At 36.1% G+C, this 27544-nt stretch overlaps 1 protein-coding gene across 3 annotated transcripts in view; it reads left to right on the forward strand.

Annotated features, from left to right (window-relative positions):
- Positions 1 to 16874, forward strand: part of GDAP2 (ganglioside induced differentiation associated protein 2) — a 60153-nt gene extending 43279 nt beyond the window's left edge. For 2 of the 3 annotated variants that reach the window (XM_041754555.1, XM_041754556.1), the window contains exons 11-14: positions 1984 to 2123; positions 2774 to 2828; positions 13455 to 13598; positions 16409 to 16874. In XM_041754555.1, coding sequence (XP_041610489.1) covers positions 1984 to 2123; positions 2774 to 2828; positions 13455 to 13598; positions 16409 to 16456 — 387 coding nt within the window. In that variant the 3' untranslated portion in view covers positions 16457 to 16874. The remainder of the gene's footprint in view (positions 1 to 1983; positions 2124 to 2773; positions 2829 to 13454; positions 13599 to 16408) is intronic. The other variant, XM_041754557.1, reaches the window with a different exon arrangement.
- Positions 16875 to 27544: the final 10670 nt, after the last annotated feature.

Consider the following 27544-nt stretch of genomic DNA (forward strand, 5'->3'; position numbering starts at 1 on the left):
TAACTACCGACCCTGAAACTGCCCAAGTTGGAATACTTGGTCAAGGGACCATTGAATCTGCAAAATAAATCTGTAAATCTTAGAACATCAGTTTTACTAGAAACTTACTGTAAGAGAGGAAAAACACTAATAAATCATTCCTAACTATAGTAACAAATTATGTACTTAAAAATGTAAAAATCACATCCATTTTTAAGATAAAACAGTTGTAATTGCTTCTGGCTAAGCTTTTAGGTTCCTGGTCCTGGTGTTTGGGTACAATATAGAGGCATTGGAGTTGGCATGTTACAACAGGCTCATTTGTAGCACAGAATTGTAACTTAAATTCCCAATATGTAACTACGATGTACCTACAAGTGGAATGTTATATGACCCTTCAAAATTATGGTTTTAAAGGCAAGTACTATAGAGAAATATTTATAACATAGTATCAGTAGGAGAAAAAGTGATACATTAAATTGCCTATTGCCTATACACTGACCTTAACTTGTTTTAAGCATAAAGATAAAAACTCAAAATGTAAATATTTCAAAATGGATTTCATGGTTTTAGGGAGAATTTGTTTTCTACATTTTTTTTTTTTTTGTCATGTGGCTATACCTCCTTATAATGAAAAAATTTGAAGTTAAAGATGGGGAACTTAATACTGAAAATGAGTATTTTAATTGCCCTGGGGTAGAGAATGGATAGAAAGAGGACCAGAAACAATCCAGTAGAAGCAGAAATAATAGTAAAAATACACACACAGAGGAAAAACTCAACTGATATAAATGATACCATTAGTAAATTTCTACTTGTAGTCATTTGTTTTGTGTTATCAACAATCAATATGACATTCATTCTTATCATTATCATTTGATTGATACCAATAAAAGCATAAATCTCTGCATTTGATTTTGGTGTGCACTTGCTTGGTGTTCTGGATATTCATGATGTATCATATAACATAATCCTGGTCCGAACCAGCAAACTGGAAAGATAGTGTGTTTTCTTAGTGCCCTCCCCTGTCAGTTCTGATAACATTGGATGCTAATCCGTCTCAGTCCACTCATGTTAATGCCAAGGACTCTCCTAAGGAGAATTGGGAAATTGCCTGTTTGATAATAATCTTTCAGTTGGTAACTCTTAGCTTCCTCTATGTCGTCATTTATAGCTATACTACTGGGTCACCCTGGCCCTGCCCATATTGTATCTCTGCTTTGTGTTTAATGTTTCTCTTAAATTTCATCCTTCTTGTAATAGAATATTTCTCTACTGTTTCTCTAATGTGACCCAGATCATCATAAATTTTGAGTCTTTCGGAGTGTTAGAAATACTGCCCCAGCCCATTACCATCTACTGACTAAACCTGTTCTCATTTTCCTCATTCAGATCAACATTAAAAATGCCAAGAAAAAAAAAAAAAAAAAAAAATTTAAAAAAAAAAAAAAATGCCAGGAAAAATAGTCCTCAAAGTGAGCCATGAGAGGGAGGCATCACTCATAATATATTTGTGTACTAATTCTTGGTTGCATGAGAGCCATAAGTCTGTATCCCAGTAGCAGCTGCCAAAATTTTCTTTGAGTTCAAACAGAAACTTCAAGAGAGATCAGAAGTCTACAAATTGTACTTGTAATGATATTGATATTGGTATCGTAGAGAGGGAAAACCAGGCAATTGACCGAAGAACTCTTAAGAATATATGAAGAGTTATTTAAGACTGGATGTTCTTCTCCACCACTTACAAGGCCAAAAGGGATCCTACTGTAGCATTTCTGAGAATTAAAAAAAAAAGAGAGAGAGAGAGAGAGAATTACTAAACACTGGCATGGTTCATTTTCTTGAAGCTTTTTTTAAAAAGAATTGATACTAATTAGTTAGAGATGTCCATCTGCAGTGCCAAGGGCATGGATTAGACTAATCTTCTGGATTTTGCCTTGCTCTTGGTTCTATGAAATAGACCACTGTGCAAGATGATCTTACTTTTACTTCTCTTTTTCCTAGGCTCTCTTATATTTTATCCATGTAATGGATCACATTGCTGTGAAGGAATATGTATTAGTATATTTTCACACACTGACCAGCGAATACAATCACCTGGACTCTGACTTCCTGAAGAAACTCTACGATGTTGTTGACGTCAAGTTAGTTATTTTTGCAAATTATGAAGAGGGGAAATAGCTTCTTTCTTTCCTAACATTAATCAATAAGGAAACATTGCTCATATTCTGTGAAAAGATTTCACAGATAACATAGCTTTTTATCAAAAATAGATAAGATGTTTTTATATGGGGAGGCCCTTCTTAACTCTAACATTTTGCATCTAAGTACATTCCTGTGTAAGCTTTTCCCTGCTTTTAAACATCTTGAAAAAGGGTTGGGATCATTACCAATCTTTGTATATAAAGTAACAAAAACAATGCTTTCCGTTAGTAAGGTGTGTTATGTTACTTTTATCAAAATATGTTTATAAATATTATCTCATTTGACCCAGTGACCTATGAGTATGTTAATCTCTGATCCCAGAGATTCTAGTGCAATATATAAAAAATGTCTTAAGTATGATTTTACTTTGTTCTACCTGTAGATGGCTCTGTCACGGCTAAGAGTAACAATATCTTATATAAAACAGGTACTTTAAATAATGAAATGTTCTCTGAATCATTTTTTGACATTTTACCTAAAATTCAATAAGTAGAGTTATTTTTAATTTTTTTCCTGTATTTCTGTATTCTAGCAAAGAGTTCATTATCCATAACATGACATACTGACCCTTGTTTTTATTTCAAATCAGATACAAGAGGAATTTGAAGGCTGTTTATTTTGTTCATCCAACATTTCGTTCAAAGGTACAGTGTGTTTCTTTTTGGCTGAATCTTGAATTTTAGTGCACTGCATGCCCGCCATATTAAACTCTGTTTCAAGATCTTGATTCTTACTATCACCCCTGTGACTGCTGATTTCTTTGTTTACCATTCATCTTAAGTGGTACTGAGTTGTGGTCCTAACACTTTGGTCCCATGTTAACTCCAGTGTCATTGTAGGCAATTCATATAAGCCTCTTTGTGCACTTTGTTCTTTGGGCTTTGCTCATACCCTTGATATAGAATATACTTTCCTTCCTCCACTCATGGCTAACTTCTATTTGCCCTTCGGATCTCTGCTTCAAACAATTGCTTTCCATAAAGAACCTTCCCCGACTAATTCTGCAACTAGTAGGTACTCCTGCATTGTACCCCTATAATATTTTAGTCTTCTGTTGTTATGTTTTTCATTCTCATTACTTAATTTTCTACCTTGTGTTAGCCTGCAAGACTTGTGGGAGTTAGAATACAGCTAGCTTGCTCTTTACTCTCCATAATATCCAGTCTTACATCTTGACTTAATCAAGACATATACTCTTTTAGTCCTTCTGAAAATATCTTTTTTTTTTTGTCTTTATTTCCTTATCTATCCAGCCTAAAACTCATGTTCTGTCATTTCAGTCATTGCTGTTAATGCCTAAAATAACCTGTGATCTCTTATTCTTTCATAATAACCCTTGCCATCAAAACCTGGTCATGAGATATTTCATAACTCTGCTTTCTTCACTCCCATATCTGGGTTGCTGAGCACAGGTGGAGAAGTCTTAGAGCCATGTGATTTTGGGCTTCTAAGCAGACTTATGGAGCTTTCACTGGTAAGGGGCCTGTGTTATTTCACTGGACTGTGTCCCAGCAGGGCTCTCCACTGTCCTCAAGCCCATTCCTACCAGCAGATCCTCATTCCAGATGTTGATCTGGCCTTGTTCTTAACCAAGAAATTTAAAACATCAGTAAAGAGCTGTCTGTTTTCTCCCCCAGACTTACCTGCCATCTGTTCCTATCATTGCTTCCTTTTCTGTCATAAAATTGTGTTTCTCTTCTTAATGAAGAGCAGCCCCTCTAGCTGTGATCTGGATCTCATAGTAATAATAGCTAATGTTTTCTAAGCACTTAGTATGTTCCAGCTCTTCCCATGGGTTATCTTGCTTATGTCTTAGATCTACAAAGGAGATAGTAGTATTATGCCCATTTTACAGGCAAAGAAATTGATGTTTGAGAGTGTAAATAACTTTTCCAAGGTAAGCAACTATTAAGTAGCAGAGGCTGGGTTTAAATCTAGACATTTTAATTGTAGAGTCTCCACTCATAACTACACAATATATTTCCATCTCCTCAGGACTATTTTTTATCTTTCTCCTCCCATTTTTCTGGATCTAAATCACCCACTTTTAAACATACTAAAGCCTTCACTTCTCTCTCTTCCTCTTAACAACTAAAAATTTTAGTATGATCTACAATCTATGTTCATTGTCTTCCATTTTCTGGATACCTTAAATTCTGGTTCAAATCCCACTCTGACAACTAAAGCTACTTGCAGCAAAACCACTGATCATCTTTATCCTACCTGTTTTCCCTGCAGCCTTGATCACAGATGGTCCCTTCTTCCTTGAAACACTTTGTCTTGGCTTCCTTGAAACTTACTTTGCCGAGTTTTCTCCCACTTCTAGCTGCTACCTCTCAGTCCCCTGTGCTGTGCCTTCTCTCTGCTCATCCTTTGAGTATTAATGTTCCCAAGCTCTCATCCTTTTCTTTCATTCTTTCATCACCTTCTTTCATTCCTGTGTCTTCAACAACCCTCAAAATTATATGCAGTTCCCAAACACATGTCAGGGGAGGCAGTGAAGCCAATAGGCCCAAGACTCAGGGAATGAGTTACTAATCCCAACTCTACCAACTACCAGTTTATCATCTCAGGCAAGTTATGGAAGCTCTCTGCATTAATTTCATCTTCTGTAAAGTGGTTATAATAATAGTGCCCACCTTGTAGGGTTATTGGAAGGATAAAATTAATATGTGCAAAATGCTTAAAACATTACCTGACCTATAATAAAAACTCAGTAAACATTCCCATTATCACCATCATCATTCCTGTGCTTAGACATGCATATTGAGCTGTTGATTAGATCCTTCACTTACATGTCTTACAGGTACCTGGAGTTCAACATTTTAAAAACAGACTACTTATGTCCTCTTCCCCTACTCAATCTCAAACTTCTGTTTATGTTTCCTATCTTAGTAAATGGGACCACTGCCCTTCAGGTGCCTAAGCCAGGAACCAGGCAAACATATTACATCAGTTCTGTGTGCTTACTGTCATCCCAATCCATGCCTGTGCCATTGGTCCCAGTGCCTCTATTTCAGTTCATCCTGCCTCCAGTGTAGCACTGTTTCTTCAGGCCTGCCTAATGACATTTTCTTAGAGTGGTAATGTAAGAAGCCTAAAATTTATACTTTAGGGCCTTTTGCAAAAGTTGACCAACCTCGGGTCTAGGCAAAACAAATCAAAACAAAAAAATGCCAAACCCTGATTATATCAGTGGGATTTGGAGAAAAAGAGGATTTATTTCAGCATAAAGCCCAGGATATAGTTATTTATTAGATGAGTAGGGGTGAGAGAAATGACTATGTCATCCATGACTCCCAAGTGTCATCAGATAAAGGAGATCATGGATTGGGATATCAATTTGAGAGTCCCCATCAAGTAAATAGAGCTTTCACACTAAATATGTTAATGAATTAAGTTGCAAAGAGGACAACTAAAGAGAGAGCCCTGGGATCAAGGAAGGAGATCAAGGAGAAGTAATCTAAAAATCAGCAGAAGAGCCAAGATTGACTAATGCTCTGGGAGCCAGTGGACAAGAAAAGCATCAAAGACAGTAGAAGCAGTCTTTATTTTAAAACACTGTGGAGGAATTAAGTAAGATAAGTAGCAAAAAGTCTTCATTACACTTCATAATTAAGAGATGAATGAAGACTTCACTGAAAGAATGGTTTTCCCTTTGGGATTTCTCGATTTCTCATTGTTTACAAAATTATTGAATTTCTCATCCAAATACTATCTTTAAAATTTGCATGAAATATTTTAAGCAATTTTTTTAAAAGTTACAAATTTCCTTTTGGTCCCTTAGTAAGTGCTAATTATGCTTATGAGAATACTGTTTGGCCAGGCTTTAAAAAAAATGTACAGTGTTGGAACAGTTCGTTAAATGAAGGGCTTTTCCTGTTCTGTTCAGTTAAGTTCTGATTACATGGTCTTATCAGATACTGTCTATTATCAGCTTTTCCACTATTTTGTTACACTCGGTGGGTAGCTGATTTTTTCTTTCTGTAGCACTTAGAGATAGTACGTGACTATTTCCCCACATCTCATCATCCATTTATATTTTGTTCATCTGGTAGCTACTGAAATTTTTTTCTTTAATGGAGATAAACAGAAGGATTATCTTGGTTTTTAGCATATCTTTACAAGAATGTGTGCTCTCCCCACTTTTATTCAGTATTGTACCAGAAGTTCTAACCAGGGTAAGTAATATGGCAAGAAAAAGATATAAAATGCCTCTAGATATAGAGCGGAGTAAATAATACTGTCTTTATTCACAGATGACTGAACATCTATGTAGGAAACTGTAGTATCCTCAGAAAAACTAATAGAATTAATGAGTAAGTTTTTTCAAGATTTCAGGGTTTAAAATAACTATTTAAAAATCAATTGTATATTTTAGCAACAAACAATCCAATTGAAATTTTAAAAGTAATATTATTTATACTAGCATCAAAATATATTGAATACTTAAGGATAAATATGACCAAAGACGTGGAAGACTTGTGCACTGTACAAGACATTCATGAGAGAAATTAAAGGAGACCTAAGTAAAGGAAGACATATTTTGGACTGGAAGACTTTACATTGTAAAATTCTGTGCTTGTTCAATGTGTTGATTCAATGGCAACCAAAATTTCAGCAAGCTTTTTTTGTAGAAATTGACCGATAAAAATCCAAAGAATTTAAATAGTCAGAACTATTTTAAAAGAAAACCAAAGTTGGAAGACCAACACTCCCTGCTTTCAAAGCTTATTCTAAAGCTACAGTACTCAAGATATTGCGAAGTATTGGGATAAAGATAGACATATAGATCAGTGGAGCAGAATAGAAAATCTAGAAATAGTCGCATGTATATATAGATAATTAGTACTTGAGAAGAGTGCAAAGTCAGAACAGTCTGTTCAATAAATGATACTGGAGCGATTAGATATCCATATGCAAAAAAAAAAAAATGAACTTTGATCCATGTCTTGCATCACATGGAAACTAACTGGAAATTGATTAAAGACCTAACTTATAAAATGTAAATCTATTAAACTTCTAAAAAGAAAATATAAGAGAGAAAGCTTTGTGACTTTGAATAAAACAGAGATTTCTTAGATACAACACCAAAGCACAATCCGTAAAAGAAATTAGACCTCATCAAAATTAAAAACGTCTGCCTTTTTAAAGATGGTTAAGAAAGTAAAGTAAAAAGACAACTCACAGCCAGAGAGAAAATCTTTGTAAATAAAGCATTTATCTGATAAAGGATTTCTCTTTAGAATAAATAAAGAAATCTCAAAAATCACTAAGAAGGATACAACTCAATTTAGAAATGGCAGAAGATTTATGCAAATATTTCCCCAAAGAAAGCATATATTGTCAGATAAGCACATAGAAAGATGTTTAACATAATTAGTCATTAGGAAAGTGCAAATTAAATTGAATGATATACAATTGCACTCCCGTTAGAATGGCTAAAGACTGACCATATCAAATGTTGGTGAGAATGTAGAGCTAGTATTCTCATATGCTATAACATTTTATATTTGGATCAGTGATCCGAGTTATAGAAACCTTGGAACACAATTTGGCAGTTTATTTATAGAAGTAAAGGTATACCTACCATGTGACCAGCCATTCCACTCCTAGTATTTATCTGAGACAAATGAAAGTATATCCATACAAAGACTTCTACACAGATGCTTATAGTCCAAAACTGGAAATAACGGCATACCCATCACTGGAAGAATTAATAACCAAACTATGGTATATTTATACCATAGTTTGGAATACAACTCAGTAGTAAAAAAGAATGAACTGTTAATACATGCAGCAACACAAATGAATCTCAAAATAATTATGCTGAGTAAAAGAAGCCAGACAAGTATAACACATTGTTTCATTCATATAAAATTCCAGGGCATACAAACTAATGTGTAATTATAGGAAGTAGAGCAGTGATTACCTCTGACAGGGAAAAGGGGTGGGAGGGAGGAATTACAGAGGATACTGAGAACCTTTGGGAGTGATGGCTATGTCCTTTTTCTTGATTATGATATGAAACCATTTTCATGGGTGTATGGATATACCAAAACTTAACAAATTGTATACTTCAGTTATGTGCAGTGCATTGTGTATCAATTACATCTTAATTAAAAGACACATTTTTTAAAAACTGCAGTGAGAGACCACTACACTTCCATCAGAATAGCCAAAATTTAAAAGACTGGCAATGCCAATGTTGCCAGTGACGTGAAGCAGCTGGAATTCTCCTACATCATAAGTAGGAATTGGAAACTGTGCAAGTACTTTGAAAAGAGTTATGAAAATCTCTTATAAACTAAATATATACCTTGTCTGTGGGCCATCAGTGTCACTGCTAAGTATTTACCCAAATGAAATAAAAACATATGTGCCAAAGAAGAATTCTATAAGAATGTTCATAGCAGCTTTGGTCATAGCAGCCAAAGACTAGAAACAGCCCAGGTGCCCATCAATAGGATTATGAATAAGTAAGATCTAGTATATTTTTATGATGTAGTGTTTCTTGGCAATGAAAAAAAACACACTACTGATATACAAAACCAGACACAGGAATCTTAAAATTTAAACATTAAGCTGAGGGAAAGAACCCTTACATAAAAATCATGCTGTATGATTCCATTTTTATGAAATTCTAGAGCAGACAAAACTAATCCATGGTAGAAAAAAATCAAAACATTGTTTGCCTCTCTGGAGAGGGCCATAAGAGAAGAGGAGCATGAGGGAGCGTTCTGGGGTAATGAAAATGTTTTATATCTGAGTAGGAGTTTTGTATGTATAGAATGTATTTGCCTAAACAGCAAAAGTACACCAAAAATCTGTATGCTTCATCAAATGTAAATTTTTATGGCAAAGAAACTGAATGAACATTGAACTCTAGTTAGAAAGACGAATGTTGTATTTGGGGACAGCTTACTGATAGCTGCAATTTACTTGGAAATAGAACAAAAAAGGGCCTGGGTGGCTCAGCAGTTTAGCAGCTGCCTTCAGCCCAGGGCGTGATCCTGGGGACCCGTAATCAAGTCCTACATCAGGCTCCCTGCATGGAGCCTGCTTCTCCCTCTACCTGTGTCTCTGCCTCTCTCTCTGTCTCTCATGAATAAATACTTAAAAAAAAAAAAAAAAAAAGAAATATAGCAAAAAAGTAGGAGGGATCAACAGATGGATAAGTGATGGTAGATATGTGATAAGGAAAACATTAATGATTGTCTTAGAGGTGTCTATACTGGTGTTGGTTGTAAAAATTCTTTCAACTTTAGTGAATAGACATTTTTATAACTTTCTTTACTTCTGTTACAAATTCAGATTTATCAGAATAGTGTTTCTTTGTACCAGACTTAGAAAAATACATAGCCACTGTTTGCTAAGATATGACTTTAATTCCTCCTCCACAGTAGAGTCTATAAATAGCTTATCCACCTTGCAACATTGATGTAAGCACATTACCAGAAATTTCAGTGTTAGAGCCACTAGCTTTGGCTGTCACATACTGGAATTGCTTCAGATAGGAGTCAGTGGCAGGCTGGGCAGAGGCTGAAGAACAGAGGTATAAAGTGAAAAGCGTTATGCTACCTCTTCATAATGTTTTGGGGTGGGGGAAATGAGGGAGGATTGAGAGAATAAGACCCATGTATAATGAAATCCACTGTTCTTTCATACTAAGTCAAAAACTCTAAATGGGGTATTTATAATTATAAAATAACAAGATGAAATCAAGGGATAGTAAAACAATTGAATCACACCGTTCTGATTTCGATACTCCTCAGATCTTTTCCAGGCCACTCCACCCAAAATGGTAATAAATTGCTCATATAAATCAGTATTATTTTTCTTCTTCAAAGTTTACTAATATAAGGCAAACTAACAGAATGTAAATCCACTCTTGATTCTGGCTCCAGTATATTATTTTAGTGCACAGTTGTGTAAACAGTCTTTTCCTAGTTTATATTGTTTTGTGATCCTGTGAATAGTTTGTGAGAAAATTTCCAACACCTACAAAATATCACAGTAGTCTTTTTCAAATTTCAAGTTTTCATCAGTTCATTAAAATAGTAGATACTAAGTAATGCAAGTTTATCCACATAAGTGTATATTCATGACCTACAAATAACTGAGAATTAAAAGTTAAGCTATATAAAACTAATTTTTTTTAAAGTGAAGACAATGCTGAGTGTCAGCATTAAACAGAATATTTCTAACTGGGTTTCGCCATCTGTCTGCTTGAAGTAATTTTCTCTTGCCAATACCAGGAGGATGTGAAGGAGGTAATGGCAGAAATTGGGATGGAGAAATGTGTTTCTCTTTCACAGATTGTATGCCTGAGGTCACTGACTAGTCTCCCCAACCCAGCCTTCTCATTGAGTTTACCACCGCCACCCCATTTTGTATAGTGTAGCATATTCAGGAGTCCTTTCATAGAACTGTACAATAAAGAGGGACCTTAAAGATCAAGTAGTTCTGGGATCCCTGGGTGGCGCAGCGGTTTGGCGCCTGCCTTTGGCCCAGGGCGCGATCCTGGAGACCCGGGATCGAATCCCACGTGGGGCTCCCGGTGCATGGAGCCTGCTTCTCCCTCCGCCTGTGTCTCTGCCTCTCTCTCTCTCTCTGTGACCATCATAAATAAATAAAAAAATTAAAAAAACAAAAAGAACTGTGGATCTTAATATTAAAAAAAAAAAAAAAAAAAAAAGATCAAGTAGTTCTAACTTGCTCATTTTATAGATGAAAAAACTGAGGCGCAGATTGAAGTACAATGTACTTTTATTGGAGAATGAAGAAATATTAAACCATTCCTAAGCAGTATTTAATAATACCCAGTAATAATAATATACCCAGAAAATCTTACTCCTCCACTTGTTAATTCTTCCAGTGCATATGAAGTTCCTTCTTTTGTTGGGCATTAATTACATACTATGAATATAGTATTAAATAAGACATTTCCCGCATTGGGGAGTTTGCAAGTCTATAGAGAATATACATAGATAATATAATACAGAATGCTAATTACACAGTAACATGAGTAAACAAACTGTTGGAACATTTAGAAGCTCCTTTCCAGTTTTGGGTGGAGAGTGGTCAAAGAAGGCCTCTGAACTGGGGTGAATTTTGATCTGAGCTCTGAAGAACAATTGCCAGGCACACAAAAGCAGCAAGGAAAAAGGGTTTTGAGGCAGGAGAACAAAGGCACAAAAGTTTGCTCCTTAGGCCTTCATAGCTCTGTATTTTTCTCCCTTTTTCCAGAGAGAAGAAGCTCCTTGTATGTGTAGGTGTTCACATATTTCTGTGGGCCATTCATTGCATTTAGTACATTTTGTCTTAGTTGGTTGTTAGTCTTATGCTAATAATCTAGCTCTTCTACTACAGTCCAACCCCCTTTAAAGGAATGGCTCTATTCTTGTTATCCTGTAAGACCTACAACTCAGTGCTTAGTACATAGATGACCAGTAGATGTTTAACTCCTTGCACAAATGCTTAATCTCTTAACACAGCCTTCAGATGCTTCTCTGTTGAGACTCTACAATCTTTTTTATTTTCTTAAGCTCTTTCTGGAATCTATAAGATGTCTATGACCTCTTCATAGCTCTTACTGGTTATTAACTACCTCTGTGGCTGGTTGTAGAGCTCCTAATCTGGAAGTTTTCACTAATCTAGTTTGCAGAAGTTTCTGTTAATTAGGTATGTAACAGCCTGTGCTTTAAAGAAGCTGATGTCAAAAACTGATTTGGGGTATGTAAGTAAGTGACTGTTTAATTTTACATAAGTTAACTTACCTGGCTGTAGCAAGGCCAAGTGCCTCTTCTCTCCATCACCCCTCTCCAAATAAACTTGGTAAAATGGGAGGGGATACGTTGCAGAGGGAAAAGTTAATAATTGAGGCCTTGTGCCAATCAGTGGTAGTGTAGCCAAAATAGAACAGTGACTCAGGCTATAAAAATCATTGTAAAATAAGTCCTATCTTTAGTTACTCATTCTTTATCAAATACTTTGAGAATGATGGTTCTGTCTGTATCGCATAAAACTTTAGACTATCACTCTATGATTGTCTGCCAAGTCCTAGGGAGATTATGGAAATGGACATAAGAAACTGAAATACTGAGAAATAGAAATCAGTGTTCAAAATGCAATGTAAATTTCAGGTGTTATAAACTCAATAGAAGAGAGAATCTAGAGCTGTAAGGGAGAAATGATAATGGAAGTGAGTCTCTACCAAGTGCAGATTTGGGATAGGATACTGATAAGTTAGTGCAGTGTTGTCTCTATACTTTCATGCCTTTTCTATAAGGAGGCACGAAGGAAATATGTCATTTTAGGGGCATGGAATATGTGAGAGGCTTGGAACACCCCTGGTAAATGTGATAGGTTTGGCATCAGTGGCAGATGCCCATAGTGTTGTGTGTGTATAATATACAGTTACATGCATTTGTCGTACACTATGCCAGTGTGCATGTTTATATACATGCTTCCTTCTGTAAATAAAATGGAGATACCAACAATATTGTCCCTACCTTACAGAACTGTGGTGTAAGCCATTGGTATACATAACTAATTAGATTGGCAATTTAGATAGATGAACAATAATTTGTGAGTTCTAGCTGTTGCCTGGTTTATGTCAGTATTGTTTGCTACTAAGAATTTTTTGCTTTTTCGGAAGCCAACAGATTTGCTGACTAGCTTTTATAGATTGCATGTTATAAAGTGAAATGAGCAAAGGTGGCTCCAGACCCACAGAAGATTTGCTTTGACTGACTAAGAAAGAAACCACATGCCAGGTGTCAACTGAAAAATAAATGTAATGTATCAAATATTGGCAAAACTTTATTTTCAGTCTCACTTGAAAAAAAGAGTTTGTGAATTTGGAGATGTTAACCATTTTCAGAGTACCAATGAATCAATTACTCAACCAAATAGTATAGGGGTTTTGCCCACAGTAAGAAGCATGTATCGCATGACAACATACTACACACATAGGACAGACACCTAACAGAAACAAAAGCTTCATGCAACACTTTGCTCAGCCTTACAATGTTACTCTGCTGTGTTTCCTTTTTTATTGTTTTTACTACTGTTCATAATCCATTAAACTGCTGTATTCACTGATGAACTACAACCCACACTTTAAAAATCATTACTTATTAAAGGCTTTTTCGGACATAGTTTTCAATTTTGAATTATAGTTTCTATCTAGCATAAATCTTCAAAATCATATTTGTATTTGTAACTTTGGCCACTGGCTTAAGTTGTTTTTCTCTTCTATTAATCAGGTATCAACGTGGTTTTTTACCACCTTTTCTGTCTCAGGACTGAAGGACAAAATCCACCATGTGGACAGCCTCCACCAGCTATTCTCTGCCATATCACCAGAACAGATTGACTTTCCTCCTTTTGTCCTTGAATATGATGCCAGGGTAAGAAGTACCAGGAGTCCCCCCTTATCTAGTATAGTAGCTTAACTATTCTATAGGACACTGCTTGCGAGCACAGCATCCTTTTATTATAAGATGATATTAATGCAATTAGCAGGTTTTAGTAAACTTGATAGTATCACTTAACATTCTTTTCCTACAGTAACTAGGAAAACGCATTGTCCTAATAGAGGACCCCAACAAACTTTTCAATGAGAGATTTTTTTGCTGTTGGTTTGAAGCCAATCCTTGCTTATATTGTCCTTTTTCTACCACTTCTGCCTAATTTTCTTAGGATTGAATAGCTTTCCTGTGTTAGTGATCATGGCAATGACAAAGATCTTAGAGTGATTTAGAAGTAGACATTTTAGGAAATAAAATCCACAGCATTTGGTGACTGAGTAAGCCATTAGGGGAGATGAAAGAGGAAGAATGCCTATTATGACTACCAAAGTTTTTTCTGCTGTGGGAAACTTGATGGATGGTATTGCGACCACAGTGTTCTTTGGAGGAAGAACATTGGGGTGAGGGGGTGGAGGAAGTGGAAGAGAAGAGATTGGTGGTGTGTGGTTTGTGACACACTAGGTTTCAGGTACCCCGTGGAGCATTGAGGTGGAGATCCAGTAAGTGGTTGGATATTACCTTGTAAGGAAACATTTTCCTTTGCTGGGAGAAATGAAAAATAGAATCAGAGAAAAGGAATTGAGTATGGAGTTGGTTAATTTATTATCATGTTCAGTTGTGCCTTGCATGTAGTGGAAAAGACAGGGCATGATGTGTCATTGTTGGCTGGTTTCAGTGGGCTTCTATTTTCTAGGTCTTGGATGACTTAGAATAGTGACATAAGTTTTATAGGAATGCAAGGAACCTTTGAAGGTGATTAGAAGATAATTTTTATCTATCTATATCAAAATGTTACAGAGACCATTTCAGAAAGGCTCTTGGTCAGCATTCTTACAGATACAAGATTTAGTCAAAGAAGAGAGTATACAAATTTGGCAAAAGTTCTTCATAGTTCTAGGACTATTTCCAGAAATAGAGAAAATAGATTGCTCAGCAGTCTTTTGCACAGTGTGAGACTAATATAAAAAGCTCTATTTCATAGCATTAAGAATTAGATTCGCCCTTCTTACTTTATCACAATTTAATGTAGATAGTAGAAACCTAAAAACATATGGTTGTAGAATGGAATGGAGAAATCTTAAGGATGGATAGTGAACCATTTCTTTTCAGATGAACTTCAAAATAGAGTTATCTCTTCAGGCATGTTTCTTAAGCCTGGTTTCCATGCATGGTGAGGATATAGGAGTGGTTAGTATAACAGATCTTGATAGGAAACTCTGAAGTACAAAAAAAAAAAAGTTTTCATTAATTTTTTTTCAAGTATCCTGAAATGCAACCAATCCTGGGATTTGTTTCTACCTAATTTTAAAAAATCTTTTTAATACCTGGTCAGATTTATAATCAGAAAGTAAATTTTCCTAGATCTCCTCTTATTTTCCTGGCTATGGTCCCAGGATCAATCTTACTCCAGAGCATCTGCTCTGAAAAATTTCAGAGCTTTTAGGGGCACCTGCCAGCACAGTTGATTAAGCGTGGGACTCTTGATTTCTGCTCAGGTCATGATCTCCAGGTTGTGAGATCCAACCCTATGTTGGGCTCCACACTCAGTGTGGAGTCTGCTTGAGATTCTCCTTCCCTCTGTCCCTCCCTCCTTTCCTCCCCTACCCCCTACATTGCTCACCCTGTCTCTAAAAAAAAAAAAAAAAAAAGTTTTTGATTCCCTTAGTTACTCAAATAACATTTAACCACCTACCATGTTCAAAACCAGTTAGAGTGAATGCTCCCTTCATAACAAATAATGTAAATATACCACAAAGCACTGCTATTTTCTTTCTTTTCTTTTTTTCTTAAGATCTTATTTATTTATTTGAGAGAGAGAGAGCACAGGCAGGGGAAAAGGGAGAAGCAAACTCCCCACTAAGTAGGGAGCCCAATGTGGGCTCAGTCCCAGGACCCTGGAATCATGACCTGAGCCAGAAGCAGACCCTTAACTAACTGAGCCACCCAGGTGCCCCAAAGCACTGCTATTTTCATCTCTCATTCTCCATTCCTATTACCTACATTAATGCTAAGCATTTCTGTTTATGGTTTACTAAAATACAATTTGTCAGATACTTTCCTTAAAAATGAGAAATGAATCCTAAGTCCCATAAATGTAATCAGATGTCCATCTACCATAAAGTTAACTGTCTTCATTTTTATTAAGATGAAGTTAGCCAAATGAAGTCAGAAAATTTGCCCTTACTCTTCTGTTTTGTCCCATCATTCTATATTAAGATTTGGCACACAGTGAGACAACCCAGTCTAACAAAATAAACTGGGCATTAAATTTGAATACATGAGGATTGAAATTCAGGCACTTCTGGTCACTATGAGGTGAACTTCGGTGAGTTATGCAAGCTGTGTGATCATCAGTTTCTTCTGTAAAAAGAGGATGTTACCTACCTCATAGCATTATGTGAGGATATAAAGGGATAATGAAAGAAACGTGCTGTTATAAAGTATCAGGCATATAGAATATCCAGCAAGTAATAATGTTATTTAAAAATATTATCCTGATTACCTCTGCTTACTCTACACCAGCTCTGGCTGACTGCAGTGGAGCTGTTCTGAAGGCTGAGCACCTTGTTCAGGGTCAGGCATGTGCTAGACATTGTACATACACGATCTCATTGACTATAAATCCTTTTCTTTCACATTCCCATTTAAATTAAATTATTTAATGTTCTTATCTTTTTTTTCTTCCACAGGAAAATGGGCCTTACTATGCATCTTATCCCCCATCACCAGATTTGTGACCTGCCATCTTTTAGTGCTACTGTTTTCCAAGGACATCACTTTCTCCACAAATTGCTACCTATTGAAGTGAAATTCATTCTTGCTGTTCAGATCCAGAGAGCCTTTTGTCCCCACCTCTCTGGTATTTTTTTATTGACTGTATATTTTCTGGCACATAAGCAATCTGAAAATGGTAGGCCATTCTGAACTGCACGCTTCTTTTAAATTTGTATATTTGTATCAAATGAAAATGTTCATTTTTAGAGGGTTGTTCATAGAAATTGGGGAGCAACTTTCAAGTATCTTCAGTTTCCTGAAAGGACACTGGATTTTCCATTAGACAAGCCACCAATATTGTTCATGCCATCTCTTTAACATTGCACGCTTCCTTTGTGTACTTAAATGTTTCTCAAAATATATAGAACCAATGTATGCTGACCATATGCATTGTTTGCTTCAGATCCTGGCATTATGTTTGATATAGATAATTTAGTTATGATAAAAAAGAATTGTCTGGGATTAAGGATGTGGGAACGTATCTGATCAAAGCATCAAAATCATTAGGAAAATACAGGTCTTAGCGTTTTACTACACCAGTTAAGGTTAAGATTTTGCATTATATGATTTGTTAAGATTGCCACTATTCTAGTCTCAACAGTGGGGGAAAACAAGAAGACTGTATCTTCCACCTTTTTCCTATAATCATGGGTAATTTGGTGTCCTTCTTCTAAAGGATTGCACTCATTAGTACTCTTAAGTGAAAAGCATCTCCTAGACTCAATTTTCAGTGAGCCTTTAGAGAGAGTGCTATCTCCCCAGAGTTGTGATTTTGTTGGGCTTTACAGCTCCTCCCTCTCAGGACATTTCTTCGTAGTTTCTCTTGATTTACCTATGTCCAAATGGAGGAAGTGTGTTGCAGTGCACAGAATTCCAGACTGCTGTTACCACTCAGGCTCTATTTGTGCCTTAGCTCACTCATGAATAAAAATTAGAATTGTGATACCAACCTCACAGAGGTATAGAAGGCTGGCATTTAGAAAGGGCTTTTGGTGTTCTGGATGCAGAATGCTAGGGGAGTTTGTGTAGGTGTCACCTCAATTGGTTTTTAAAATGATAATAAAAGTACTTCAGGGTACTACCAGGCACTCCTCTTGTCCTTGGCACCTTTTGAGTGACTTTTCTTGTCTTGGGACAAGAGTTGTTACTGAAAAACCCCAACCCTGAGGACCTCCTTCCTGCTTTGTCCAGAATTTCTTCTGGCCTACTCCTCTCCCAGTGCTACACTTTTAACAAGAGGCATCTGTTAGCCATTTTAAACATTTCTTCTTGAATTGAGGTCAAACCAGTATCATTTCCATCTGGGTGTCTTCATATTCCTTTTGATTCCTACATCCCCGCCCCCATCTCTCTCACTCCGTCATGTACATTGGCAGTTTAGAGAAGAAAAAGTAGAGCTCTTCTGTTCTAATGTGTTCAGGGTCAGTGCTTCCAAAGATCTTTTTCCTCTGTGCCCATATTAATTCTTCAGTGGATAAAGGAAACATACATCTTTTATGACAGAGAAATCCCCCTCAAGTTGGATTAGCCCCATCCTCTATTTTCCAGTGCAAACAAGAAGGGGCTTTATGTTTCTTTGATAAGCACTCACATCTTTTGCATGAAATGGGCACATTTGCTTTGTGTTAGAAATCAAAGCCACTTATCCTTGTATATGCTTATTTGATAAGGGTTTCCTGTATGTTACTTAGGTCATCAGATCCAGACAGCCAGTCAGATGTCTACTAGTAACCTTCCTCTTAAACAGCACTACTTTATATCCCTTAAGCTTTGAGCTTTAAAAATCTGAAAAATTAGCTTCATCATTTCCAGTCTATATATTGTTAGATCATATTTGAGGTATCTTTGCACTAAGAGCAGTTATAAAAATATGCCAACTTTTCCTTTTTGTAAGTGGACTATCTCAAATTGGCATCTGGCCTGAATCATTTCCTCTATAGATAATAGAGGCTGCAAGCTACTTTGCCATTTGAAAGGAAGATAATTGATTTGCACCATTTCTTATAGGCAATAATTTTGAAAGAACGTCCCTTTGCCATATTCATATGAGTATATGAATGTCTAATAACACAAGCAGGCTTCTATATTATAGTAGGTTCTAGTTCAATTGATGTCCTAGGGTATAAAGGTAGTATGGAACTATATATATATATATATATATACCAACCACATTTCATAATTTAATGTGACAAAAGATAAGAGCTGCACTTCTCAGTGAAACTAAATTTGGTATGGGACCAAGTTCATGCTTTTATAACTGTCTAAAGTGTTATGTAATATAGTTGTTTGAAGGATTAAGTCCTACCAAAGGAATACAGTGACCTTGAGAGTGAAATGATTATGTAACGTTCGGTATATATCTGCCTTTGTCAAAAGGTTGGGTTGCCTGGAGAACACATGCCATTCTCAGAGACACATTAGAGGATAAAAGGATGACTGGGTGGAGATGAGTACTAGCATCTGATGTTAATTCAAAACACTACCAAGTACTTAATTAAACTTTGGTCATGCCAAATGCTAGTTGAATTGAGGAAGAAACAAGTTACAAAATATTAGGTGAATTCATTAATTCATACAAGGCATAATAGGATTTTCTTACACAAGTACATTTCTTCAGCATCTATTTGGATTCTTCTTAACTCATCTATATCCAATTTTCTTGATAGTGAAAATAACCTCTTGAAAAAAACTGTCTTCATTAGACTCTTAAGGCTTAGAGACCAAGTAATTCAAGATTTTCTTTAATACACATCTTATTTCATTGGCTGGTGCTCTATTATGTTTATTTTTCCGAAGGGATCCAATTAGTTTGAGACTAAAGAACAGGATTTTTAGAATATTTTTGATAGGAAAATGGGTATAAATTTTTTTATCAAATATCTGAAATCTGGAAGGATTAATATATCTTGCATTTCTAGAGAGGGACAAGTGTAAACAGTTGTTTAGAAAAACATGGCTTGCCTATTTCTACCTGTTTTCTATTTGCTGAGAATATCATTCAGTGAATCCAAACTGTAGGTAATGGTTTCATTTCTTTGCAATACCTAATGGAAAGTGATAAAATGTAGTTTCAGTATAAGCTAAAAATCACTCTGTGTTTCCCGATTGTCTGTGTATGTATTAGAGAGTTTATATAGATCAACATGTGAATAGAAATTATTAAAATTTTAGGTAGTAGAAAGAAAAGGATTGTACGGTTCTAAGAACAGTGGATTGATTGTATTAAAGACCCAAAAGACTACAAGATAGGATATACACCTCTAAACTTGGAGTTGACCAGTGAGTTTCAGATTGTTGTCCTCATAAGTTACGGTAATTGTAATTAACACACACTTGAGTGTTCTACCTATATTGGCACTAATAGCATACCTAATGGTATATGATTGACTTTTGGTTCAGGATTGCCAGAAGCCATGAAGGATTAAAGGAGGACTCTACCTGTGATCTAGGTCATATCAGAAACCCAGAAATTATAAGAATTGCCTATTAGGCCAAACCATATATACATATGCATGTATAAACAAACACATGTGTGCCTTCCTACATATGTACATGATTATATATGTGTATAGACACATGGTAATCCACTTTGCATTACATTCTTTGAATGTGGTTTCTATGGCCCATATGTAGAGAACATAGAGCAATAAATAACATAGTTGAAGCTTTGATTCTATCAAAATAGCCCTTAAGCTGATAATATTAAGGTCATTTTCTTTTTTTTTTTTTTTTTTTTTTTTTTTTTTTAAGGTCATTTTCTATATCAGTGGCTTTCTTGGATATTAGTTGTTAATTTTGTTTTCTTTGCTTCCAGGAACAGTATCAAATCTTTTTAAGTGAAGTAAGCATTAAATGTATAGGGCCACTGAGTTCAAGGAGAAAAGCAGATATTCTCTAGGTGAATTACACTAACAAAATCATAACTACTGAATGTGACCTAATATTTTTATTGAACAGTTAAAATGAACACATTTTGTATGCACGGTTACACTTTTTTTTTTTTTTGCAGTGTTTTGCTAGTATAAGCACATAGTCATCATAAACTGAGCCAGTACTTTGTCAGACCAGTTCTTGTGGGCCAAAATATTTAATAATGAGCTTAACGTACATAACTGATTTTATTTACTATTGGGCACAGGAGACCTAAAATTTTTATTAACATGATTTTAAAATTTGTTTATTTAGAATGTATATATTGCATTTAAAAATGTATTTTGGTCTTTCTGAGTTAGAAGTTAGATACCATTTAAAGAGAATCCCACTCTGTGTAAGTATAGCTTATGATGAAACAGTAGTAAAATAGTAATGTTTATATCGAACCCCAAGGTGGCACATTCTGTTTTATCATTTACACCTAGCTTTTCTCTAATCACTGAGACTAAGCTACAGTAGTAGTACAAAATGCAGTAAATTTTACTGTCAGCCTTCTTTATGGGGATCTAGACTAGTGCTTCTCAAACTTTAATGTACATATATTAAATTGGCTGGCAGTATGTTAAAATGCAGATTCTGATATAGTAGTAGCTCTGGTGTAGAGCCTGGGATTCTCAGTTTCTAACAAGCTCAGATGATTTTCAATACTCCTGGTCCCAAGACCACAAGTAAAAGAGCCTAGATTATATTCAGCTTCTGTATTTTCCTTATTTTGAGGAAAGGAGACATAACTGCCATAATCCCTTCTGTGGGCCAGGCACTCACATTCATTATCTCATTTAATCCTACAAATCCAGGCTCCTGGGTGGCTCAGTGGTTGAACATCTACCTTTGGCTCAGGTTGTGATCCCAGGGGCCTGGGATCAAGTCCTGCATCAGGCTCCCCATGGGAAGTCTGTTTCTCCCTCTGCTTATGTCTCTGCCTCTCTTCTATGTCTCTCATGAATAAATAAAATTATTTTAAGAAAAAATCCTATGAAGTAGATGGTTAAATGACCTGCTGATGCCCACGCACACAAGCAGGACAGTACTGAGCAGTGTTTCTCAGTTTGAATAATGCACATCCCCTTTGACTGAGGAAGGCTCTCTTAGTTCCTGTGTTTTTATTTCCATTCTTTATTATGTTAACTAAGTATATGTAAACATAAAGCTACATATAATGCTTTATGCTTATAGCTGTTGCACAAGTATAAACCCAAAGAAATTTATAAATAGATAAAAGCAAAACTAACGAAATTTAGAAAAAAAATTAGTGAAATATGATGGATGATGACATTTTACCAAAACAAAACGGTCACTTGTACCGTGATTATGGCATGGAACACTGTAGTACAGGTTCTTTTGAGGTCAGCATGCACCTGCCATGTGCTGTGTGCCATGTGGTGACTCAGTTCTCCCATTCTGTTTCTCAGTTCAGACTCTTTCATTTGTTTAGTACATAGTGATGTATGGTCTTCATCTAGCTTGACTGCATCCTTTCCCTATTAAGGGAAATACTTTCTCTGTTCTCCATGTTCTCCATAAGCCTCCCACAGCTAAAGCAGAACCTGACTTCACTGTGCAAGTGAACATAAATGCAAACCTAGGCACTGAAACGTCCTGGCCATATTTGGTTTTAAGGCAGGTATGTCAATAAATTGATAATCAAAACATTATATTAATTATTTTTAAGTTTTCTATCATCATGAGAAATGTCTAATTGTCAGAGAATACCTGTGGATCCCCTACTAAAAACACAAACACACACACACACACACACACACACACTCACTCACTCACTTACATTCACTCCTCCCTTCCCACACACACAAGAATTTTTAATGATGGTTAGCTAGCATTGATGCTTTGGTTCTTCACACATTGGGGTTCTGACCTTGAGCAGGTTTCTCAGCCTTTTCTGAACCTCAGGGTTGTCAGGTGTTAAACAGATAATCTTATTGAATAATTAAGAGAAATAAATGCAATAATACTTATAAAGCATGCATATAGTAAGTGTTTATAAAAGGGAGCTACTGGGTGTTTTTCTGTATGTTGGTAAATTGAACACCAATAAAAATTAATTAAAAAAACCAAAAAAAATAAAAAAATAAAAATAAAAGGGAGCTACCATTGCTTTGATTAGAAATAATAATAATAACTAACATTTGAGGACTTACTATGTGCCTTCAACTTTGCTAAGTGCTTTATATATGTTGTCTTATATATTGAGTGAGAGAATCAGGATTCAAATCTAAGTCCTACTTCAGAGCTTATCCTCATAAAAGTAATATAAAACAGGAATATAAGTTGCTTATTTAAAAAGTTATTTAATTTTAAATTGTATTTTCTCAAAAGTTCTTACTCTAAAATTAATGATGCTTCTCTGGAGGTGGGCAGTGGCTAATTTTTTTTTAAACAGTTGTGTAATATGCTAGGAAATTGACACAAGGTAAATATTTTTTTAAAGGCTGCCATGCTAGGTTGTAGTCCAGTAAAAGGATATTAGAATCATTAGGCTCAACTTGTACATTACTGTGCTCTTGCACATTTATCATCTGTAACTAATGATAACATGAGATCTTCCTGAATCTCAATGCAGTTTTGTTGCATAAAAAAGAATTTTCCACCCACCACTATTATAATCCTTGATAGTTCTGAGAAATAGTCTGCAAACATCTTAATTTTCACCTGTGAAACCCATTTTTAAAAATTGTTCTGTCCTTTAAAATAGTTTCAAGTAAGTCTTCTATCTTTTCTTAGCTTTCTAAAATAAGTTTTGGAGTTCTGAAAAATGAACAAGCATACCTCTGGCTGGGCTTTTTACTCTTGGCAGTTTTTTTTCCTAACTGTGTGCTAGGAGAAGATAGCAGGAGAGAGTTGTAAGAGGAACTCATTTATTAACAGAGATAGTATGTATCAAATTCAAATTCTTTCCCTACTTACTAAAACATACTTGCACACATTATTAAGGTAGTGGAGGTACATGAAATGTGAGGCTATCACTGAATTTTGTAAAGTCTGTTTTAAAAAATATTTATAGAAGCCTAATAATAACCTATGTTTTGGAAATGACTGAATTTCTGATCCAGCATCCCTAACCCATCTGCAAGATCTTTAAGTTCAGGGAATGCATGGCTCTCCATACATGTGGGATATTAGTATAGAAGGTATGTCCTGTGTGATACCTCACTGCCTCATCCCGTAGCACAGCATAAGAAAATTGTCCTGGCTTCACATTACAGATAAATCCTCATTCTACCTGATTTCCTCCACTTAGCAGTCTGTTGCTTGATTTGTGTTGTGAGTCCTACTTCTCTTATTAAATACAAATAAGACCAGTTTATTATGACTTTGGGTGGAATGGCCTTTTTCCTCTTTAAAATCCAAATTTATTTTTCATAAGGAGGTATACTAAGCATCTGACTATTCCATTATGTCTCCTAGGTTAGATAATGTCTGACGACATTTTCACTTTGAAATGCTTATTGTAAATTATAACATTGATTTTTTAAAAAAACATTGTAGGTAGGGTGTAATCTATGAATCTATGAATAGGGTGTAAAGTAGGCATTAAAGCTTCTTATAAAGTGGGGCATTGGTTCTCAAACACAGGAGGAGGTAGAGGCTCAGGCAGGTGAAGGCAGGTTGGACTCATAGCCAGATCATGTATGTTGTACGTAGTTTCAGAATGACCTTCTGCCATCTATAGCTATAGCCCTTTGGTTTAACTGTCCACACAGCTGCTTGGCTTTGACGTTCCCTCTTCTGGCCTCTCAAGAAGTTTTTGTGTTTTCTTTTTAATTTATTATTTATCATTTATTTTTTTTTTACCTAAGTTGCACTTGCTCAGCCAAGTTCTAGGGGAGGACCAGAATTCAGGAATTAGCTGCAGAGGTTATCAATCAACACAATTTTGTCAGTGAAGCCCAGACATGCTGCACACTTGTTTTCTTTGTGCACTTAGTGCAAGACCAGAACTATGAGGTGCTAACATTTCCTTGTTGAATCCATCTTGTTGCTATGGAAAATGCTGTCCTAGATAATTCAGTTTGGAGCCTCATATAACCCCCTTGGAAATTGCACAAGAAGTGAGAAAAAGGCAAGAACCCCCCCCCCCCCGCCGCTTTTTTTTTTTAGTTCACAGTAGTGGAATGGCATAGGGTAAAAACACTGTGTCTAGGATTTTTTGTTTGCTTGGTTTTTTATGTTTTTAATTTATTGTGACATGTACCAAAATCAAATTGTAATATAATACCATCCTATATTATATTCTTTTGGATATAAAAGCTCTCATGACTATGCCTATTTCTGTTCTAATTTTGTGGAGTATATCGATTTTTTTTGGTATGTTCATCTTTTAATTTTCTCTTTATTTTTTTTTTAGCAGCTTTATTTGAAAAGTAACTGACATATAAAATTCACCCATTTAAAGTGTATAGTTCAGTAGTTCTTAGTATGCTTGGTGTTGTACAACCATCACTACTATCTACTTGTAGAACATTTTCAACACCCTAAAGGGAGGCCCCATACCCATTACCAGTCATCCTCCATTCCCACTCTCCTCCACCCTCCCTCCTGTGTTGTTTGGGCTTGACTGCAGTATGTCCTCCCCCTAAGCCATGTCTCCAGGTTGCACTTATTGGGAGAACAGTGTCTCAACAAATACTTGTTGAATTAATTAATACCCATAAGTCACTAGCCATAGGTAGCAACTGAGGAGTAATTGAAAGGGCCATGGCATAGATGTCAAAACACTATATTCAAATCCTGACTGATGCTTACTTACTAGCAGTGTTGTTCTGGGTATGGAGTCACCTAGCTCTTCTGAGTCTGTTTTCATATCTATAAAGTGTTGCTAGCCATAGCTACTTCACAGGACAGTTGTGAGAAAGACCTGAGAAAGTATAGTCGCAACACTCAGCACAGTGCCTGGCCCACACTAAGAAAGGAATGGCTCTTTGGTCCCGGGTGAGAGAGAAACCCCTGGGTTGGTGACCAGGCAAACACCTGTGGTTCAAAGCAGTGGCATCGCCCTTTCCTAGGGCTCAGTCTTCCCAGTTTCTTCCTCGCAACAGAGAATTCTAGAGTACAACTTGCAACCACTTATTCTCCCTTAACCTCTCAAGTGTTGCTTCCCCTCTTTCCTAACCAGCATGATAGCTGCTTTCTGTCCCCATGCCGATGTCGATGCTTACGTAGGGCCCACCCTTTGTATGGAAGCGAGCACTGTCCATCAGCTCTAAAGAACTGACCATTGAGAATGGATTGCCAACCCCCTTATCCCAACCTCAGCAGCATTTATTGCTCCTTTCCTTCACCATGGGTGCAAAAACCCTCTCCAGGAGAATAAGCTGCCCAATTTAAGCAACTGGCAGCCTGGGATGATTGCAGGGCCTTCCAGGGACAAAGGAATGTATTTAACTATCTTTTTTGTCTCATAGCTGCCACCTTCCCCTGCTTCCAGAGTTGCCTTAGCAGATTGCTACACACGCATCTTAGAAAAACATTTCCTGCACAACACAAATGAAATAACAGCAGCTGTCATTTACAGGATACCAGGCATTGTAAATATCTAATTCTTACAGTAAACTTGCAACCTAGGTATTTTCCCCATTTTACAGAAGGAAAAGAAGGACCTTGGAGAAATAAAGAAACTAGCCACAAGGTAATTTTAGGGAATAGGTTTTGGAAAGGCAGAGAAGATTCGGTGAATCTACCTATATAGAGTGTCTTACTTCCACTATTGGGCTATTCATTATATGGCTTTAGAAGCATAGGCTCAGCCATTTACTAGCTATGTGACCTGGATGTGTTTCCCAACCTCTTTGTTTTTTTTGTTTGTTTGTTTGTTTCCCAACCTCTTTGAATTTCAGCTTTCTCATATGTAAAGAGCACTTATCTCTTAGGGTTATTGTGAAGATCAAATGACTTCATACTCTGAAAGTCTCATAAATATTAGCTTTTGTCTTATTTAAATATTCTAATTGCTGTGATCAAAGTGTCTCACTTTCCAGACTTACCAGATACACTTGGCTCTTTAATTTTTAAATTATGTCACATTCCCAACTCAGAAAATGTATAATGTATTTGGTGTGTCTTTCTTTCAAGAGAGAATGACATTTTAAAGCAAAGGTTGGCAAACTTTTTAGGTAAAGAGCCAGATCATAAGTATTTTACGTTTTTCAGGCCATATGGTCTCTGTCACAACCATTCAGCTCTGCTGCTGTAGCAGGAAAGCAGTCATAGACAATACTTGAGCAAATGGGCATGCCTGTATTCCAATAAGACTATTTATGGAGACTGGAATTTAAAGTTCAAATGATTTTTCAAGTATAACAGAATACTATTTCTCTTTGTTTTTGGCCAATTAAAACTGTAAAAGCTACACTTAGCTTGAGGGCCATATAAAAACAGGCAGTGGGCCATAGTTTGCCAACCCCTGTTTTAAATAAATAATTCAATGGTTCTTTATAGCTGATGAATCCAGCAGAGGTCTAAGTAAGGAAAGGAATGTGGAAGAAGAAAATCAAGAGCCAGTCAACCTATCAACTAGCTAGCCCAGATCACAGCTATGTTAAGCACTCCCTTGCCTAACACAATCCATGTAATCCCTTTAAGCTTAACTTTTTTATCTATAAAAATGAAGTAGTGATATCTCTCTGACCTTAACTACTTCCTCCTGGTGGTGGGAGCTTGATAATAATTATTTGTTGAATTTATGCCTTTGTGCTGGATAGTTGAATCATTTTTGTTCTTACCTTCTTTATTCCTACTTTACAGATGAAGAAATGGAGATTCAGAGAGACAAATAACCTGCTTCAGTTTACAATACCAGTATCTAAGGTGTTTGACTCCCATAAACCCTTCCAACCCTCTCAGTAGAATACAGACTCTGAAAATAGAGACCTGGACTCATTCTGTGCTATATCCCTGGCCTAGACTAGTACCTGATATATAATAGTGCATAAATGCTTGTGGAATGAATGGATGGATGGATGGATGGATGGATGGATGGATGAATGAATGAATGAATGAATGAATGAATTTTTCCATTATGCCAGTGGTTCTTAATCTTTTCATAGGTCAGGGACACCTCTGAGAAACATTGTAAAGGTCTGGATCATTTCTCCAGATAAATC

Source organism: Vulpes lagopus, chromosome 5 (assembly GCF_018345385.1).
Source record: "Vulpes lagopus strain Blue_001 chromosome 5, ASM1834538v1, whole genome shotgun sequence".
Classification (NCBI taxonomy): Eukaryota; Metazoa; Chordata; class Mammalia; order Carnivora; family Canidae; genus Vulpes; species Vulpes lagopus.